Source organism: Falco naumanni, chromosome 1 (genome assembly GCF_017639655.2).
Source record: "Falco naumanni isolate bFalNau1 chromosome 1, bFalNau1.pat, whole genome shotgun sequence".
In the NCBI taxonomy this organism is placed as follows: Eukaryota; Metazoa; Chordata; class Aves; order Falconiformes; family Falconidae; genus Falco; species Falco naumanni.
This window is the reverse complement of record NC_054054.1, coordinates 109,569,760-109,587,814: the sequence shown is the minus strand read 5'-3', so window position 1 is coordinate 109,587,814 and position 18,055 is coordinate 109,569,760. Positions and strand designations below refer to the sequence as shown.

At 42.2% G+C, this 18,055-nt stretch overlaps 1 protein-coding gene across 6 annotated transcripts; it reads left to right on the top strand.

Annotated features, from left to right (window-relative positions):
• Positions 1-47: 47 nt before the first annotated feature.
• On the top strand, positions 48-17,825 carry TUBD1 (tubulin delta 1). 6 transcript variants are annotated; one of them, XM_040618350.1, is made up of 9 exons: positions 51-191; positions 1,445-1,639; positions 2,252-2,399; positions 2,853-3,069; positions 3,613-3,844; positions 4,641-4,805; positions 5,508-5,648; positions 6,174-6,357; positions 7,363-7,954. In XM_040618350.1, the coding sequence occupies exons 2-9, from the start codon at positions 1,468-1,470 to the stop codon at positions 7,463-7,465; spliced, it is 1,362 nt and encodes a 453-aa protein (XP_040474284.1). In that variant the 5' UTR covers positions 51-191; positions 1,445-1,467; the 3' UTR covers positions 7,466-7,954. The 6 variants fall into 6 exon arrangements, with proteins under 6 accessions (XP_040474309.1, XP_040474300.1, XP_040474284.1 ...); XM_040618342.1 differs by having other exon boundaries at positions 51-260; XM_040618356.1 differs by lacking the exon at positions 51-191 and adding an exon at positions 232-252.
• The last annotated feature ends 230 nt before the right edge of the window (positions 17,826-18,055 follow it).

Genomic DNA, 18,055 nt, shown 5'->3' with positions numbered 1-18,055 from the left:
GGCTGCGCCTGCGCCCTGCGCGCCCGCCTGCCTCGATCCTGGCACAGAGCATGCGCGGAGCGCGCAGCGAGGCCTCCGGTCGGGCACATGCGCAGAGCCCTCGGTGAAGCTCGCAGGCCTGACCCTTGGACCCGGCCTGCCCGGCGCCCCGCTGCGCATGCGCGGAGCGGGCCGTTCGAAGGCGCGTCCGGGTACGGCAGGGGATCGTGGGGCCGGGCGGCTGCGCATGCGCCGCGGGCGCCTCAGCGCGGGGTGCGGAGGTCAGCCCTGAGGAGGGGCCGGCGGCCAGCGGGGCGCGGGCACCCGGGGGGGACCGATCGGGGAGAAAGGCTGGGGAGAGGGCGAGGTGGCCGAGCGACGTGAGGGCCGGGGGGCGGGAACATGGCGGCCTGAGGGGCGGGAACATGGCGGCCTGAGGGGGCGGGCGGCCCTGGCCAGGCCCCGGCGGGGCTCGGGGGTGTCCCCGTGCGGGCTGGGGCTGCGGATGCGGCACCGGAGGGGCGGGCGACATGGCAGGCGCGGGGGGGGTCGTACACGAGCCTTATCTGAAAACCATTGACATTATTTATTTTCTGCGGTGAGGCGTAGCTGGCTCTGGCAGTAACACACGCCCCGGCCGGCCGCAGGCTGCGAGGGGCGGGCTGGCAGCAGCGCTGAAATCGGGCACAGGAATCAAAAATAGCTGCGGAATGCAGCAGGGTCTGGTGACGGGCACTGACGCTTGCCCAGGAATGCTGCTGCTACAGAAGGGCTGCAGCGCAGCTCGGCAGATAATGAGCAAATAGCAGCCCAGAATAATGAAGTGCGTTTAAAAAAAGTTGACGTTGTTGCTGTAAAAGGAAACAAGTGAGAAACAGGAGCTACTGCAAAATGTTGAGTGGAGGGAAAAAAAAAAAAAAAAAGTCAAAACATACCAGTACTGCGTCAAGCGCTCTGTGCTGGCAGCAAGGGTGATACTCTAGGGAACCCTTTTGTCACCTCAGCAGATTTTGTCATCAGGCCCGCAGCAGTACAGCACTGGAAATCAGGTCGATTTTTGAACAGGCTTCATATTTCCAAAGGCATATGGCACGTTCTTATTATGCCTTTACAGCCTAATCCTGTAACTTTGTTTGAGTTACAATTACTTGTTTCTATCCTGCCTTACTAAGCAAAAGAAAGAAACAAAAGACGTGGCTTGCTGTGTGGTTGGTTTCAGCTCCCTCCAGATGTATAGCAACGGTAAACGGATTGATTTCCTATAAACTGCCATCTGCATTCTTCTGATATTCAGGAGAAGGTGCTGACAGTCTGCTTTTCCCCAGAAACAGCCAGTGGCTCTAGGGTAGCCTTTTCCTTCTCACTAGAGGTTCTCAAAAAGTTGCAAAACTGATCTATTTGTCAGAATTTCTCCCCCCCCCCCCAACTTTTCCACAGTTACTAAAGGCATACTTTTCTTTTTTAGGCTTAAATACAAAGTGAAGAAGAATGTCAATAGTCACAGTCCAGCTTGGTCAGTGTGGTAATCAGATTGGTCGGGAGGTGTTTAACACTATCTGCAGTGACGCCCGTGGTGCGCATGGGTTGTGTTCAAAGAAGGAGAATGAATCCTACCATGATACTTGCAAAGAGCGTTTTTTCTTTGAGGAGGAATCTGAAGGTACAGCATCTAAGTGTTTCCCACAGAGAGTCTTGGTTTCCAGCCTGGTACAGATAAGAGTACAGAAATAATACAAGTCTTTTACCTTCAGTTGAAGAATGAGTTTTACCTTTGGTCTTGAAAAATTGTCATAACTATCTTCCTTCATGACATTGCTAACAACCCCAGAAGCAAAATCAGTAAAGAAAAAGTGTCTGAGACCACAGAGTGAGTCTGCCAGTAACACAGCTGGAAACAACATATATATATATATATATATATATATATACACACACATAATCTTTCCTTCCAAACATCTGCATTTTCTACTGTAGATAAATCATAACACAGCGTAGGACCCAGAGTATCTGAATTTGGTGTTACCAAACGCATTAAGCGGTTGCTTTCCTGAAAGACTTACGGTATTTGAATTGGTCTCTGAAACAACCAGAAATCCAGGGCATTGCCAAGTCCTCCTTTCTGTACTTGCCTGTACTGTCCCATTAATAGCCTGGCTGACGTGCATGGAAGGAATACAGTTTGGGCCGTGGTGCAAGTCCACCCATCTTACGTAAGCAAGTTCTTAACATTGGCATTATCAAACATTATTCTCTTGTTTTCCTTCCTATCCAGTACCTGTTGCCCGGGCTGTGCTTGTTGACATGGAACCTAAAGTAATTGGCCAAACCTTATCAATGGCTGCCAGGTCTGGCTGCTGGAAATACGATGGTCACTCACACTTCTGTCAGAAGCAAGGGTCTGGGAACAACTGGGCAAATGGGTACGGGCAATTGTTTTCAAGCTTCACTAAGGGAACTGTAGAGGCTAATGAGCTGTCTAGACGCTCTAGGAGTGGTACTGTTGCAGCTGTGCAAGGTACAGAGTACATTACATTAACTTGATTTATTTTTAAGTTAAAGTAGTAATATATATAGCAGTGAAATTTCTAAACTGCTTTTTGCAAGGTGGAATTGGTATTTACAGTGAAAATGTAACATTACAATCGAGTGAATATATTTGGTTTAAGAATAGGAAACAATAAGGACAGTTTATAAGCAGGTGGCTTGCAAAATAGATGTCACCTCTGAGAATTGTTTACTGCAGATAGAATGGATGACACGATGCGAGGTGATGTAAATGATAAAAATAAAAGTATGCTTTATGAATAGCTTCACCATTTCTGCCTTTATTTTGATATAACCTGCCACATCTTGCTCTTTTGTTTGTTCAACAGTTACTCTGTTCATGGGCCTAGACACAAAGAAGCAATAATGAACCTGGTACAAAAAGAAGCAGAGAAATGTGATCGACTCAGTGGATTTTTCACAATAATGAGCATGGCCGGTGGTACAGGATCGGGCTTGGGAGCATTTGTGACCCAGTGCTTAAGAGACGCTTTTCCAACCTCATTTATACTAAACCATGTTATCTGGCCCTACGGCACTGGTGAGGTGAATGTCATATTTCCCAGAGATATTCTGCAAATTTATAATCACTATTTACTTTTAAACCTAAAATATCTGCAACTGAAATAAACAAGAACAGAGGTACATTTTACTTTTAAAAAGTTAAATGTGACAGAAAGTAACACAGCTAGTGAATGGTTTGCCTAATATTTGGTACATGTCATTTCACAAAGAAAAAAATGCTTTATAGTCAAAGTGCTAAAGTATAATGCAATTTCATGAGGAGCTTTTCTTCATGAGAAAATCTTCTGTTATGATAGCATCTCAGCATTATAATCGGTTCCCAGACAGATTTTATTCTAGCATGTTTGTATGAAGTGAGATGGATAACATGGTTTTCACAGGTCTTGCTCTTTTTCCATGAAAAAGATCTGCTAGCTCCTGACCTCATTCTGCACTTTGGCAAATAAAATGAACCAATTCCTAAATCATAACTGAGGAAATGTCTAGCCAGAGGATTATAAACTAGAAAGAGATTAAGTTGGTTGGCTCTCATTTGTGTGTGGTTTTTTGTGTGTTTGTCTCCAGGTCATTGTTCAAAACTACAACTCTGTTTTGACTCTGTCACATCTGTACCAGTCATCAGATGCCCTTCTTGTTCATGAAAATGATGTCATCCACAAGATCTGTGCTCAGCTGATGAATATTAAACAGATCTCCTTCAGGGATGTAAATCAAGTCATTGCCCATCAGCTGGGGAGTGTTTTCCAGCCCACTTATGCAGGAGAAGGTGGCTTGCTTTATAGCAGAAACCCATTAGGTATCTATAATATAGCTGCCTAATGCATTCTCACACATCTTTCTGTAATCATTTCAGGCTGTGAATATAAGTTCTTCAGTCTTCTTCCTCAAGTTTTCGGACACATCCCAAGTTTTAAGATAGGAAAAGTGAAGCAAAAGACTAAATCATAACTTCAATCCCAGTTTTGTAGCAGAGTCAAAAATAGATCCCCCAGCTTCTGGTTTCATTCTTTACTGAAAGAACCCCGTTTCTCCTTTTTCAAAAGATTACAGACACATTTCAGAGGAAATTTGTGCAGGACAGCAATTTTGGACCAAGTTTTACATTTCACATTAGGTTAGAAGTTTGTATGAACTGAAATGAAATCAGTGTTGTGTTTTGCCCAGGCAGAAGACAGGCTAGTATACAACTTAGCAGCAGCAAACTGACCTTTGTATCTTTAAGGGAGTAGAGGAAATTACCCATATTGCCAAGAGTTCTGCTTGTGAAATTAAACTTTCATATTTGTCTATTGATCTTTTTAGTGGTGCATAGGGTGTTTGAGATTTTGAGCCAGACTATAAAGCAAGACAAGTCTAAATTACAAAGTAAGAGCTACTAATGTGCTTGTATAGAACTTGGTAGTACGCAGCAAGTTTGCATTACTTAGTCAGATGTGTGTCCATGTATTTGTCAAATTAAAACTTCATATATCCCACTTTTTCTTACCTTTACTTGCTAGGTCTTTGTAAAATTCCTCACTCTCTTCTCCTATTTTAGCTAGCCCAAGCAATATTTTTGTCAAACATGAGCAGCTGTTAATTTCTTCTTTCAGGAGACTTAATGGAGACGTTAGTTCCACATCCTGAATTCAAGATGTTGGGTCTTCGTAACATACCTCAGATGCCTGAAAACTCCCTCGCTTATAGCACATTCACTTGGCCCGGACTCATCAAACATTTAAGGCAGATGCTCATTGCGAATGCTAAAATGGAGGAAGGTAAAAAGCATTCATGCATCTTCAGTATCCATGACTCTCTAAGCATTTATTTTTACAGATGAAATAAAGCTTATTGTTTTGTGGAGCTCACTGACTAGTTTTAGTCAGTTCAGAAGCGAGCTGCAGCCCTCAGACAGCAGGAATTTGCCCCTACATAGCCAGCTGCTCCTTTCACTATTCACTCAGCTGCCACAGCAGCTCCTGGCTTGCTCCTGTCTTTGCTCCCAGACATCTCAGTTAATTATAACTATTGAAAATACGCAAAACAAATCAACAGTTCTTGGCCCTGCGCTTAATTTACATGATTCATTTGGAACATTCCTTGGATAGTTCATTCTGCTATGCTTTTTCTTTTTACACCTTCTACTAATAAAAAGCATGTTTAGCTCTTCCATATCATTTACACGGGGAATTCAGTGTAGTTTCCAGTTATGCAAAGAATGGGCAGGCAGATCACTAAGTATAGAAACAAGCATCTATTTTCTCTCACAAGGCTAGTGACCACCAGGCAAATACTGCTGGATTAGCACTGTTTTTCTCTGAGAATTGTGTAATTGCTGCTTAATTATCATGCAGAAGCTACAAACTAATACGATCTCAGCTTGGGGCACAATGTTGATCACTAACTCTTCAGCTAGTCTGAATCCATATTTCATGAAACGTTAATTTGCTTTTGTATCTTTTTTGCCAAAAATCTCACAGGTATTGATTGGCAAGTACGACCACCACGTCTAGGCTCCTCCATCCCCTCCGGCTGTTCCACAAACAAGCCGCTGCATTTCAATACTTCCATTGCCAACCTGGTTATCCTGCGAGGAAAAGATGTGCACAGCGTAGACTTAGGTAAGATGGAAAAACACAGTACCTCGGTGATTCTTGATTCACATCTCACTGTTTTCTTTACAACCATATCTGAGGAAAGTGAAAAAATCCAAGGCCATATATTTGACTACTAAGGTCAGTATTCCCTCTAGAAACATTTTAAAGTCCGAGGCCAAATTGTCTAATTGCTTAGGGCTGCTCTATGTACAACCAGCTTCTGTGTTCCCTGAAGCACTTCAGGGAAGGAGGAAGACACTGAAATCCACATATATGAGAGGATTCTTGCATGTATTGTCTGAAAATATATGTAGCTGCTTCTGGAATGATGAGCATAGCTTGCAGATGAAGTACTGATAGAAGAGTAAGCTTCTAGTTAATCTAATGAGTGTTTAAAACAGTTATATTTTCAACAGGCTGACCACTGCAGATTTTTTTGAAGGCCTGAACTGACCTGCCAAGCATTGGTTAGGTCACACAGAACTACTGACGCCAAGATGTAGGACCTTGTAGCTTTACATTTGTTAAAAGGGCTGTATTCCGCTACAGGAAGTTTCTGGGATCCCTCGTTATATACATCATGGCTAAACCCTCAGGATGCTTTTCATGCATGGAAAACACCAAGAGCATTTAACAAGTATGAAAAGTCTGCTTCTTTGGTCAGCAATAGCCAGTTCCTGCTGAAACCTCTTGACAATGTTGTAGGAAAAGCTTGGAATATGTTTGCTTCCAAGTAAGTGAAAATAATTATGCCAATACTTCACTAATAACTGCCAGTATCTTCTTCAGTGGTAGCAAAATCATTGTGAATACAGCTTACTCTTTCAGGAAAGTAAAGTAATGGTGAATTAGCATGGAGACTGTTCCCACACTTTAGGGGAAACATTTTTGTGCTTGAAACGTGATGGCAGGGGGAGGAACGCAGAACAGTGCTTACGTTCTGTGGCTAAGTGAGACCACACATTCTAGTACTGTCAATTTGGTTTCTCAGCTCCCCAAATCTAGTGCATTCCAGTGTGACCATTCTAAAAATAACATATAGAAACTCTTTTACTGATCGTATAATTTCTAAATGGTGTACAGACACAGTTCAGGAAAAAGGATCCTGCTCAATTCAGAAGCATATAGGGGATTTGCATGTTTACTAAGGCTCCTACGCTATTAGTTTGATTTTTCAATAGAACTAAGAAATCTAGAAAAGAATTACCTCTTTACTGTGATCATCATGAAGCCAAGGTTATTCCACGTCACAGCAGATGTCTGCTAAACATGAGTTTCAAACATAGGAATTCTGCAATTAAAAGCCAAAAGAGGAAAACTGCTGCCACTAACTGTGCTCCTAGTTTTACCACCTGTTACAAAACCACCAGTGATGAGAAGCAAGCTATCTTGCACACACAGGTTTAGGCTTTGCATCTCAAATCTAGAAATTACTTTTCTCATTTAATAATCACTTCTCTTTCCATTTCTCAGCCCAGTTTTGTTAGCTGCAATGTTGTTTCCTTAAGCAATACACAAAGTTATAAAACCTATTAGAAACAAGTCATGACTTACCAATAACATAAATTACAAAATGAGTTCAAAAGAGCACAGTAAAAACTAACCAGCATGGTTATTGGGTGGAAATCAATCATTGTTTGAAGTTTTTACAGTAACTATACAATCTGATTTCATGTGTCATAGTCTTCACTGATTTCTAATGTCTTACCCGTTTTCCAACTGTGACTTCAACACACAGAGCCTATATTCACCAGTATACTAAATACGGAATTGAAGAGGAAGATTTCCTGGACAGCTTCACAGCTCTGGAACAAGTTATTTCCAGTTACACCATCCTTTGATTTTTTTTTTTTTAAGTGGTCTGAAATAGAGCTTTCCTGAAAGAACCCAGCACTGGAAAACCTTCGATCAGCTTCCTGAAGTATATAAATCACTGGACTGTAGCTATTTTTCAGTCTTGTAAGCAGTGTGTGCATGTGGTAGAATAATAAGAACTGAATCTGAACTGAATGTATTAATATGGACAGATATTATTCATATTTCCTATAATAAATAGCTTTTTTTTTAACACATTTGCTATGTACTGTAGCTACGTCTTCAAACATCATTTTTGGCCCTTGGATATTTTTCATAAACAATGTCTATACAGAAGGATTTTTCTCCAGGCTAAACTCCCAGCATCTAAACTATCACGAACTAATGTGTGATAAAAATTAAATCTGTGCTTGACTATAATACTAAGGCATTCTTGATCCTCCAGTTGGAATTTTTCATTGTAACACTTTGCCCTACGAATGTTTCAATATTGATAAAAATGCCCAGTATCAGAATTCTTAATCCAAATTCCATTTGGGTATCATTCAAGGTACAATAGTGTGCTACCTGTTCCTGTAAAACCAAGTAAGACTTACATTTTATTTTAAGGACCTCAACTTTGACAAGATCGTGGAAGTTTAGAAGCAACTTTTAAAAAAAGGTATGAAGGGTTCTTAATTTTCCTGTCATCCTCAAATTATGTTAGGGATCATAATGAGTTATATGCTTTGCTGGCCACTTCTCTGTGCTATGTTTTCAAGTGGTGTTACCCACCACTTGAAAAAAAAAATATTCCCTATAGCACATCAGAGGTCTTGGCTATTTGTTATAGGGGAACTGTAGGTTTAAGCAAAACTTCAACTCTTGCTCTTGCTCCTACAAGTTAGAAGCAGGTAGGGGTTTTAATTAATTTAAGCATATTTGGGAGGAGAATTTGCTGGTAGATTTCAGTTGTAAGAGCCTGTAATATAATAAACACAGTAGACTGTATAATTGTAAAAGTCAGTTTAAAAAATGGGCTCTTTTCTTGCACAATTTTACCAGCCCCACAAGGTGGTGCCCCTGCGAAGCTGCAGTCGGCGAACACTCAGCTGCACCAGCTAGACAGGAAGGGGGGACTGCAGTAGCTTGTGGGGGCACAGACTGGATGCTGCTTATAAAATAAAAGAGTACAGCAGAATTAAGGATTATGTTGGAACACCAAGCTTTCTGCTGCCTCTGTTAGCTCTTCACTTAATGGTAGGGAGAGCTTCTGGAATTCTTGCTGTTCTTCCCCTTATTCCACACTGTTCTCCCATAGAAATAATCTCACTCACTATTAAATAGGTATGTTAAAAAAAAAAAAAAAGTTAAAACAATAAGTCTCAAGGACTTTTCCTTTGACAAATGGGCAAATCTTACAGTTTCCCTTTAGGTTTTAGTGCTGTTTTTAATGAAATAAAGGCCTTTTATTTTGGAACTTTCAACTACAAAGATGAGCATGTACATAGTATGACACTATAATACGTCAAAGACATTTGCATTATGACTAGCAATGCCCACACAGAAATCTTGCCCTGTCAGAAATACTGATTTAGATCTTAAATAATTAATTAATCAGTGGTGGATGCAAAAGTGATGTTGTAATTCTGCTAGGCTTCAGTTAGAGCACAGCAGACACTCTGTGCTACCCTTATTTCCTTGCCTAGTTTAATTTACCTTTTCACTTTTGTTCAGGCCAGGTACAGAAACACTAAAATCCCCCCTGGAGCCCCTGTTCTCAAAGCAGCTCTGGCACACGCCACCTGGAATAGCAAACAGACTTCCTGACAGGATTCAAGTGACTGTACAGTTGAATCTGAAGAAAATAAGTACTGAGGCCGAGTTCGTAATGGCTCAAATACACCCTTAGTAATGGCCAGTCACCAGCATGGTTGTGTCAATGCAGGTCTCAATGGATTCTGATAAATTTCACAAGCAATGTTAATGTCATGCCTTCTCCTGCCAAAAAAATAAAAATTTCAACTGCCTGTTAGTAGTAGGGCAACCTTCAGCACACATTAGAGTTGAGTCTAGTCCTAGTTCATGCAGAAAAATCACCTGTGTAAATTAAGAGCTATATTGGTGCTTCAACAGCTAAATCATTCAATATACAGGGGAATGAGAATTGTTCACTGGGTGAGTGGGGAGAACACAAAAGGGAAGATGAGGGGAAAGCAGATTGGGTATATTTACCCAATAACTTACAAAAAAGACACTTGGCATTTATGGCAAAACATTTTGACAATATTCTTGCAGACCACAGTACATAATCCAACAACTCGGTCTGGTTTGCTTTGTTTTCACTCAACTCTGCCAATTCCTGTTTTAGGAACTCTCTCTCAAAAGAGGAAGGCACAACAAACATAGTTCAGCTATACAGCCATGCTTCCAGCCCTATACTGCTCGGTAAAATGGGAATTGTTTGGAAGTTCAAAACTACATATAACTGTGGTTACAGAATATAATTTGTGATATTTAATTTTTTTTTCCCCCCACTAAATCACTTTCTGGCAGCTCAGAGCTCGGGCCTGTTCTGATCACAAGGGCTTTTCTGGTGGTGTGTTTTTGTCAGTTTCAACCATTGTCTTTAACTTGGGTATTTTCACAGAAGAAACTGGGGGAAAGATTGCACAAGAAGTTAAGATAAACAGCACAGGCAATTCAAGTTTGAAAGGAACAAAGGGTCAGGAAGGGAGACAGTATGGTAGGTTCTCCCTCTTTCAAAAGTCACAGGATGTTTAGCAACATAGAAATTATTTTCCCTAGTGTTCTAAACAGATAACAGACTGAGAACTTCTACCACTATCAGAAATGAGAATAGGTAACTCCATATCTGAAAAAATAACCAAGTCCCAGGAATGCATACTCCTTCTTGGTGTTCCACAGGACACGTAATAGATTTTTAAAAAGCTAAGGACAGCTACAGCTTGGTCCTCTCAGAAACAAGGAAGCGAGCAATGGGTTATTACACTGCTCTATCAGTAGGTAACTTTATTGCAGAAATAACCTTATGTTATCACTATCTATTTACAGTTCTGAGCATGAAGCAAATACAGCAGGTGCTTATTGCACCTATGAATGACATAGACCCGTTTATTCATTCTTTATACAAGTACATTTATTATTTATGGCTTAAGAGGTGAATATAAAAGTGTACCTGTTGCAATAGCTGTTATAATCCCTTATATTGCTTTGGAGAAGAGATTGACAGGAATTATTTCAGGCATCTCTAGGCTTCTTCCTGTTAGTGTTTTTCACTGCTGACCTCAGTTCTAAAATTCTCACACCCTTTCCCAAACCAAGCCTTCATTTTTTGATCTATGGCTGGATTCCTCTGCGGTTTGTTTTTTTTTCCCCAGGATGTGAAGAGGGTCAAAGTGACAGGAAGTGAACAACTGTTATCAAATATTCATCCCCTACAGTTATATTAGAAGGTGGAGTAGTCATTTTCTATTTTATTGATAAAACCAATTATGTAAATAGTCAGAGCCTGGAAGAAGGCCTTTATTTCATTAGAAATTAAAATGAATGAGGTAGATCAAAGGTCAGCACAAGCCAGTGGCTCACTGAGGCAGGAACAAGGCCAGTGAGTGGCCTTGACCCAGCTGGTTTTAGGCAAACTACCCACAGGATGTCCATAAACCAAGGAACAATGCCTCAAATCTCACTATTGTTTTTTGTAATGGACAGGTGCAGCTCACTTGGAAGTTGATTCAAGGACTAACTATAGCAGACACTAAATGAATAGGTAACTTGTATTTGGCCAGAAACAAAAATAAAAAAAATGGGATCAAACCAACCTGTTAAAAATACTTTAAAGATAGTAACTGTTGGACAAGCGACAGGGCACTAATGTAGTTACAGAGACAATTTATTTGGACTTAAGTATATACTGGTGCTTACAAGGTCAGACTGACGACCAGTACAGAAAGGACAGAATCTTAATGTAAATGTGTAAGGGGTTTTCAAGAGGATTACCTGCACAGACTTACCAGACTGAAACAGCTGGTGTAAGGACAAAAAAATCTGGTTTCCACAACAACCAGGATTTTCTCAATAAGAAAGAAGGAAGTTACATTCAAATTACCAGCTGATACACTACCAGGAAACATTAAGGTACAAAAGGATATCGAATGAATAATGCACTTCCCTCTGCATTTGTTAATAAATTTAGCATAGATAAATGTTATGAAATGAGGGACCAAACATCCAAAAGGAAATACTCTCAGATGTCGAAGTGTACTTTAAGGAAATCTGGATTTTGCTAGACACTACTCTAAAAACTGCACAAGAGTCATCGGGAATGTGATTTACGGCTCTGATACGGTACAAAACACTTCCAGAAGGACTGGAGCGGCTGCCTTTCCTCCCCTGCTTTCAAGGCAGCTCAGACAAGGCTTTACCGAGGCAGCAAATTCCAGTGTGGGCTTCCTCCTCAAGCCTCCTGCCTCGCTTCCCACCCCACCTCTGCCCACGCTCCAGAAGCACAGCCTGGACACTCAGCTTGAACTCGCCTGGATGTAGAGCTGATAATCCTGAATTTTAACTACAGAGCCTTTCCGGCTCTTTCAGTCAAACTCCAAGTTCACAATGGTCCCTTCTGATTTCACATTGTATGAATCCTCTCCCTCTAGACAGCCACTTCCCCTCTGCCCGGGTGGGGTAATGAGTCACCCACCTCCGTGAATCAGCAGAACCTGCTTAACCCTTTCCCAGAAGCGCAAACAGCTGCAGAGGGTGGTGGTTCTGCCAGCCACAGAGAGCACGCTGGCAAAGGTGAAGGCAGCCCGGGAGAAAAGATCAGAAAAGCTGCTTCTGCTCATTAGAAAACTTAAAGGGAATTTTTAGAGGTAATACGTGTGTTCCATGATAGAGATCGTGGCAGGAGTCTAAACCGTAGCCCCATGGTTCACACAAACCTGAAGGATTCTAAACAGTGACTTCTAAGAGAGTCTGGTGGTATTAAACAAAAGGCACAGGCTCCTGTACTTCTTGGTGTGAATCAGGTCGCAGAAACCTAGTCTGTTAGTCTTAAAAGGAAAATTTAAAAAATATGGAATGTTAGACTATAAGATAGAAAAATAAGTAAAATGAGGACACCCTCTAAGCCAAGATTCCTATTTTAAAAGTAAGAGCAGTAAGCACAGAAACTAGTTATAGTAAGCCTCTGGTTAATACCAAAAAAGACAGAATAAACACTGCTGGAGCTTCAGTAAGCTATAAGCTTTTGTTTCACTAGTTACACGTGATGAGAAATAAATACCATCTCATATGGTGCATTTGCATTTAAATGGGTGTGTTCTGCAAAAATGATTATTGCACATATTTGGTTACATGTTCAATGTAATGTTTATTTAAAGGCTCACAAAAACACACTTCAGTTGCCTGAGAGTGGTGTAATTGTGGTCAGATGGCATGATTTAATTTGAACTTTTGCCCAGCAGTCTCCAATATGTAATAATCATTTACAGGAGCATGTAAGCAGAACACCACTGAAGGAGCCAAATGGAAAGCAGCCTTATCCCAAACGCTGAAGGTGTAATAAAATACTGACTCTGTACTTGGCTGGCAAGGGCGGCCGTAGCTGTTTGTTATAATATCCTCAATAAGTATGGTGAGAGCTGGGCAAGAGTTCAGAGCTACTGCTCTCCAGATGGCGCAGAACAATGCTGAGGTCAAGAATACATATTTCCATGTAAGACTGCTCGCTGCTGGCTGGTGTACGACGTTTCTGCCACTTGCAAAGAAAACACTGGGAGGTTTCCTCCCCGCCCCACTTTGGGCAACTTCAGCCTGTATTATTACCTGATCAAGTAATCTCGTCAGCAGTTGTATTTATGTAGTTATCTGACATTGTAAACTAGCACTTTCTCCTTCCTAGAGTGAATTTTGGTGAAGAAACCTAATGCAACTGATCGCTGAAAACATAAATTTGGCACCTGATGAACAAAAATCCCATTAAATACTCTTCTCCCAAGGAGAAAGCTTCCGTTCCCTCCCTACCAGACATGAACTCAGGTTTCCACGTTATTTTCATCTATGATTTAGACAGGCTTCTCCAGTTATTTTCACAGTGCGGTATTTTTATATAAAAATAGATGCAAACCTAGTGTGTGCTGCAAAAGGGGAGCTTATTCTTCAATGACAACGTAAAGGAAACCTGAACTTGCCGCAGTACATGCGGGGTCCAGTTCAAGCTGAACAGAAACTCCAGTCAACGGGCCTGAACTTGTCCAAAAATGGCTAAGCACCGCGGACAGCCAGGGCTGCAAGGACTGCACTGCGAGGAGGGACACCAGCGACAGTTTTAAGCTAGGATTCCCAGGATCAGCTCTGCCAAACAACACCTAAAACACTGCCCCTGTTCACCTAATTGGAAGGATCCCCTCTCAGTCACCTGGGAAATCTATTGCCAAAGGGTAGCCCAGGAGATTCCCACGCTTCACCTAAAAACACGGGGCTCCTCCTAGGCCACTGTAACAATTTTAGTTCGTGCATAGATGAATGCTGCAGTGGGATTTCCCACATGGTGGTTGTGCACATGCAGAAATGTTTAAAACAGGTTTATGTAGAAGTTAAAGGAGGCAACAGAATTAAAACCACCAATTGCATTAATGCAAATCTAGTAGAAATATTGCTTAGCAATTTTATTTCCATTATTTTGAACTTAACTACTGGCTTCAGGCATCTCACAAGTTTCTCTCTTCCTTGCTGCTCCCCACCTAGAGTCTTGCGCAATACACGTGGAAGCATGTGACTGTATGTCACAAGAGGTCAGCTGAACTGAGGTGAGACATAAAAATCAAGGAATCTGAGAAATGAAATCTGTTATGAAAATAGCCTGAACATTGCAGCTCTAGAGAACAGCTGCAGCAACAAGAGGCACCAAGAGAAGACTCGTTTCTGAACAGACCAGAGGGATTCTGTGACCGTGGCTAGATTGGTACAATGCTGTAAATCTAAATGTCTGTTTTCTCTTCATGCAGGCCCAGTTTCATTCAGAGACAAAGGAAATGCGGAGCACACAAACCTTTTTCAAGCCTTTTCAACAGATGGGAAGAGCCTCAGAACATGCAGTCTCAGGAAAGACACTGTCTATTAGAACTCACATGGTTTCTACACGTACATGTAAGCCTTGAACAAAGTATTGACGTGGTTTAGTTAGAAGCAGCTTCTGCAAAAGAACTGCCAGTTTCTTTCCTGACAACATGGAAGGAAAACAGAGGTACCGCAAGGTCATTGTGTGCAGATAGAACACGCTCTGGGAAATACAGCCAGTGTCTTAAAGAATTTCTTAACTTCATCAAATGGCTGGAGGCAGAGTTTAACCTCCTCAGGCACCCCTGGGCACTGGAGGTGCTTGTGCTCAAGCAGGTTAGAGCTCTGGCTGACAACTTCCCCAAAGCCACGCCACCTTCCAGGGAGAAGCCTTTAATTCTTAGAAATGTCATACGGATCAGCTGGGACCCAAGTAAGGGGACAGGCGGCTACCTACAGATCCATGTCCTCGGTCAGAACTGTGGTCACAACCTTGTGTAAAGCCAGGCTGATGAACACTTCAGTGTAGTTCATACGGAGATATCTTTGAGATAAGCAGCTAAAGGACACACTACCAAGGCCACAAGGAAACAAAGTTTGAACCACCTCTCATGAGGAGGCAGAATCAGACCTGTGTGGCCTGCTCTGTCACATTAGTATTAAAAAAACCCAAACAAAAGCCAACCAACCCCCAAACCCCGTGGATTGTTCCTTAAGTCACGTGTACTGCACAGCCAGCCCTTCCCTCACAGGATCCCTCAAGCAGCAACAGCACAGCAGTCACCAAAACCACCAACTTGTCCTTTTTACTAGGACCAAAAAGCAGTTTCTGAGGCCATGGGGGAAGGGTGCGGCTTGCAGGGCAGTTATCAGGGCAGGGAACAATGCACCGAGCTGACAAGTCCTATCTCATGCCTTTCATCCGGAAATAGCAGCTAGTTTCCTTATTACCAGCTGCCTGGGCAACTCATTTAAGCTTCTCGGGGAACCAGAAGAACAATTAAGCTGGCAGCAACTCCCTTGAAACAGGGAGGATGCAGCACGCTTACCCATATCTGAACAGCTCATCAAATGAGGTTTGAAGAAAGTTGACCTTTGATTTAATGCTAATGTAGTCAATGCTCTTTGAATCATTCTGTAAGTGAATAATAAAAATAATTTAAAAAATCCTCTAGCACAATAAAGGCCAGTGCTAAAGGCAAACTAAAACAAAGCCTGGTCCATTTAACAGGTTTGTATGTGCACGTTTGCTTTACCACAACTGAGCTCAGCAGTGAATGGGCTGAGTAACTTCAGAGCTCAACAGCCTCTCTGTACTGTAACTTCAGCACAGAGCAACAGTCAACTTCTATGAGCAAAACACCATTTTGCTGAATTCCTGACACATGCCAAAAAGCCTGTCACAGATTGCCGGGCTCTTCCCGCCTGCCTGTACCTGAGAGCCAGAGGGCTTTTGGACATTTGATGACAGTTCCTGCAGTTGCGTTCCTTTCACTCTTCTGACAAGTGACCCAGGTTGTCCCAGCCGCTCCCACTCACGCCACTGCCCCAGCATCGCTCCGCTGCCTTTTATGAAAGCCCAGTGGGTGCATCAATAAGCAAGTGAAACAGATAAAGAAAAAAATGCCAGTATTTCGTGGCATCAATTAGACACTTGGATTAGGGAAGTCACAGCAAGCTCCAAGAGTTTTTCAGTATAATCCTTTTAAAAACGAGTTTGCAAGAGCATATGCAAATATTTACCCTCGATCTAGTTCTGAACGTTAGCTGGGTGTTTCACAGGGAGGACGATTGCTTCACTCCCTGTTTCCTGAAGAGGCGATGGCAATCCACAGCTTCAGCAATTAAACCCTCCCGGGGATGAGCCTGCTCAGCCAGGGGTGACAGCCCAGCAGGCAGCCCTCCCTGGCTCTTGCTCGCCCACTTTCACACTGTACTTAGTGCTGCAACCTGGAGAAGGCTGGACCAAGTCCTTACTGCTTTTTCTTCTTCTACTCCAAAAAAAACACCCCACCCCCTGAACCCCTGCAAAAAAACCCCAAACCACCCCAAACCCAGAAATTTACAGAAACCCCCTAGAATTTTAAATCTCAGAAGAGCAATTTCAATTAACTTATAACTACATTCAACCTTTTAACTACTGATTACAAAGTATTTTTTAACCATGTGCTTCAAAGAAAAACTGAATTACTTGTACCTGGCAAGGAACGCACCCAAGCACCACTTATTTTTACACCTGCAATCAATTTTTTTTTCACTAATATTTATATTTGTGCTTGATAATCAGGGAAACATCCACAGAATTTGTGCTTGCAATTAGCACTGCCTGCAGCGAGCAGGAGGCTGGTTCTAACAAATTCAATAATGAAACCCAAAAGCACAGCAGGGAAGGACTTTCTGGAACAGCATTAAGCCACCTTCGGATATTAATGACAAGTGTCCTTCAGTATGAACAGGCAGCTGGGTGATTTCAGAGGGAGCTGCTTTAAGAACACGGTGTGACATGGGGTGGAGGCAAGAAGCTCCAGAGAGGGGCAGCAGGCGGTTCCGATGGTTTGGATGGAGCCGAGGCAAGTGTGGAACAGGATGATTCAACCCGACAGGGCCAGTGCCAGCCTCACAGCTCAGCCTGGCACAGAGCACTGCGACCTTTTTAGCTTTGCTTACATCAACACAATTCCTGCCCTGATGGGGAACATCACACCTGCCACGGAGAGGGGCACACCAGTGCGCTTACATCTCAGACGGCCTTCCAAGGCACATGTCACAGGCCAGGCAACAAGTAGTGAATTAAGAGGATTAGCTGCAACCCTACCTGACCTCAGCCCTGATGGGCTTCTCTGAATTTTTGGGCTGGAAATACAGCCAAGTTTCTGTTTTGCTTCCTATTTACGCTGCACCTGGGGAAGTGGAGCTTTAGCCATGTTCCACAGTTGATAAGACAAACCAAAAATCTCTATCACCTCCAAGTCATATTTGATCTTTAACCAAACATTACTTGTTGTTACAAGGGCTGTTACTTCCCTGTGATCTTCAGTAATTCCAAGAAAAAACCAAGATACTTTATTCGGTGTCTAAACTACAAGAAGAATCAGCTAAAAATAGTGATCTATGCTAAGACTGTTTCTTTTGCAACAGAGCTTGCTTTGGATTTTTCTCTAACACACTTTATAGATGACTGACAGCTTCCAATGTGTAACTGAAAATATGAACAACAAAAGGAAACTCTGGATTAAGGCAGCAGAAGTGCTAAAGGCTCTGGGTCCTTCTTTGAAGCTAGAAAATGCAACAGCACAAAATGTGCATCTTCCAGATTCACACTCACTGCAAAATGCCTGGGACTAAAGCGTAACCACCAAGCTCCATATACAGAAATTGAAACAGAAACTGAAACAATCCAGCTGAAATAAACACCGGGAAACAATTATTTTTTTGTTTATTTAAGCAAACATAAAACTATCCATTTGCAAATCTCATCAAGTTTGCATAAATTTCATTTCTATTATTTTTTACCTTTTGCCAAGTCTTACTATCTCCCAGCGGCTGAACAGGTAGAA

What these genes read in the sequence shown, in the direction of transcription:
- TUBD1 (XM_040618350.1), top strand. Translation starts at nt 1,468, where the DNA reads ATGTCAATAGTCACAGTCCAGCTTGGTCAGTGTGGTAATCAGATTGGT. An exon ending in TTATAGCAGAAACCCATTAG is followed by an intron (nt 3,845 to 4,640) that starts GTATCTATAATA and finishes TTCTTCTTTCAG; the next exon opens with GAGACTTAATGGAGACGTTA. An exon ending in TGTGCACAGCGTAGACTTAG is followed by an intron (nt 5,649 to 6,173) that starts GTAAGATGGAAA and finishes ATTCCGCTACAG; the next exon opens with GAAGTTTCTGGGATCCCTCG.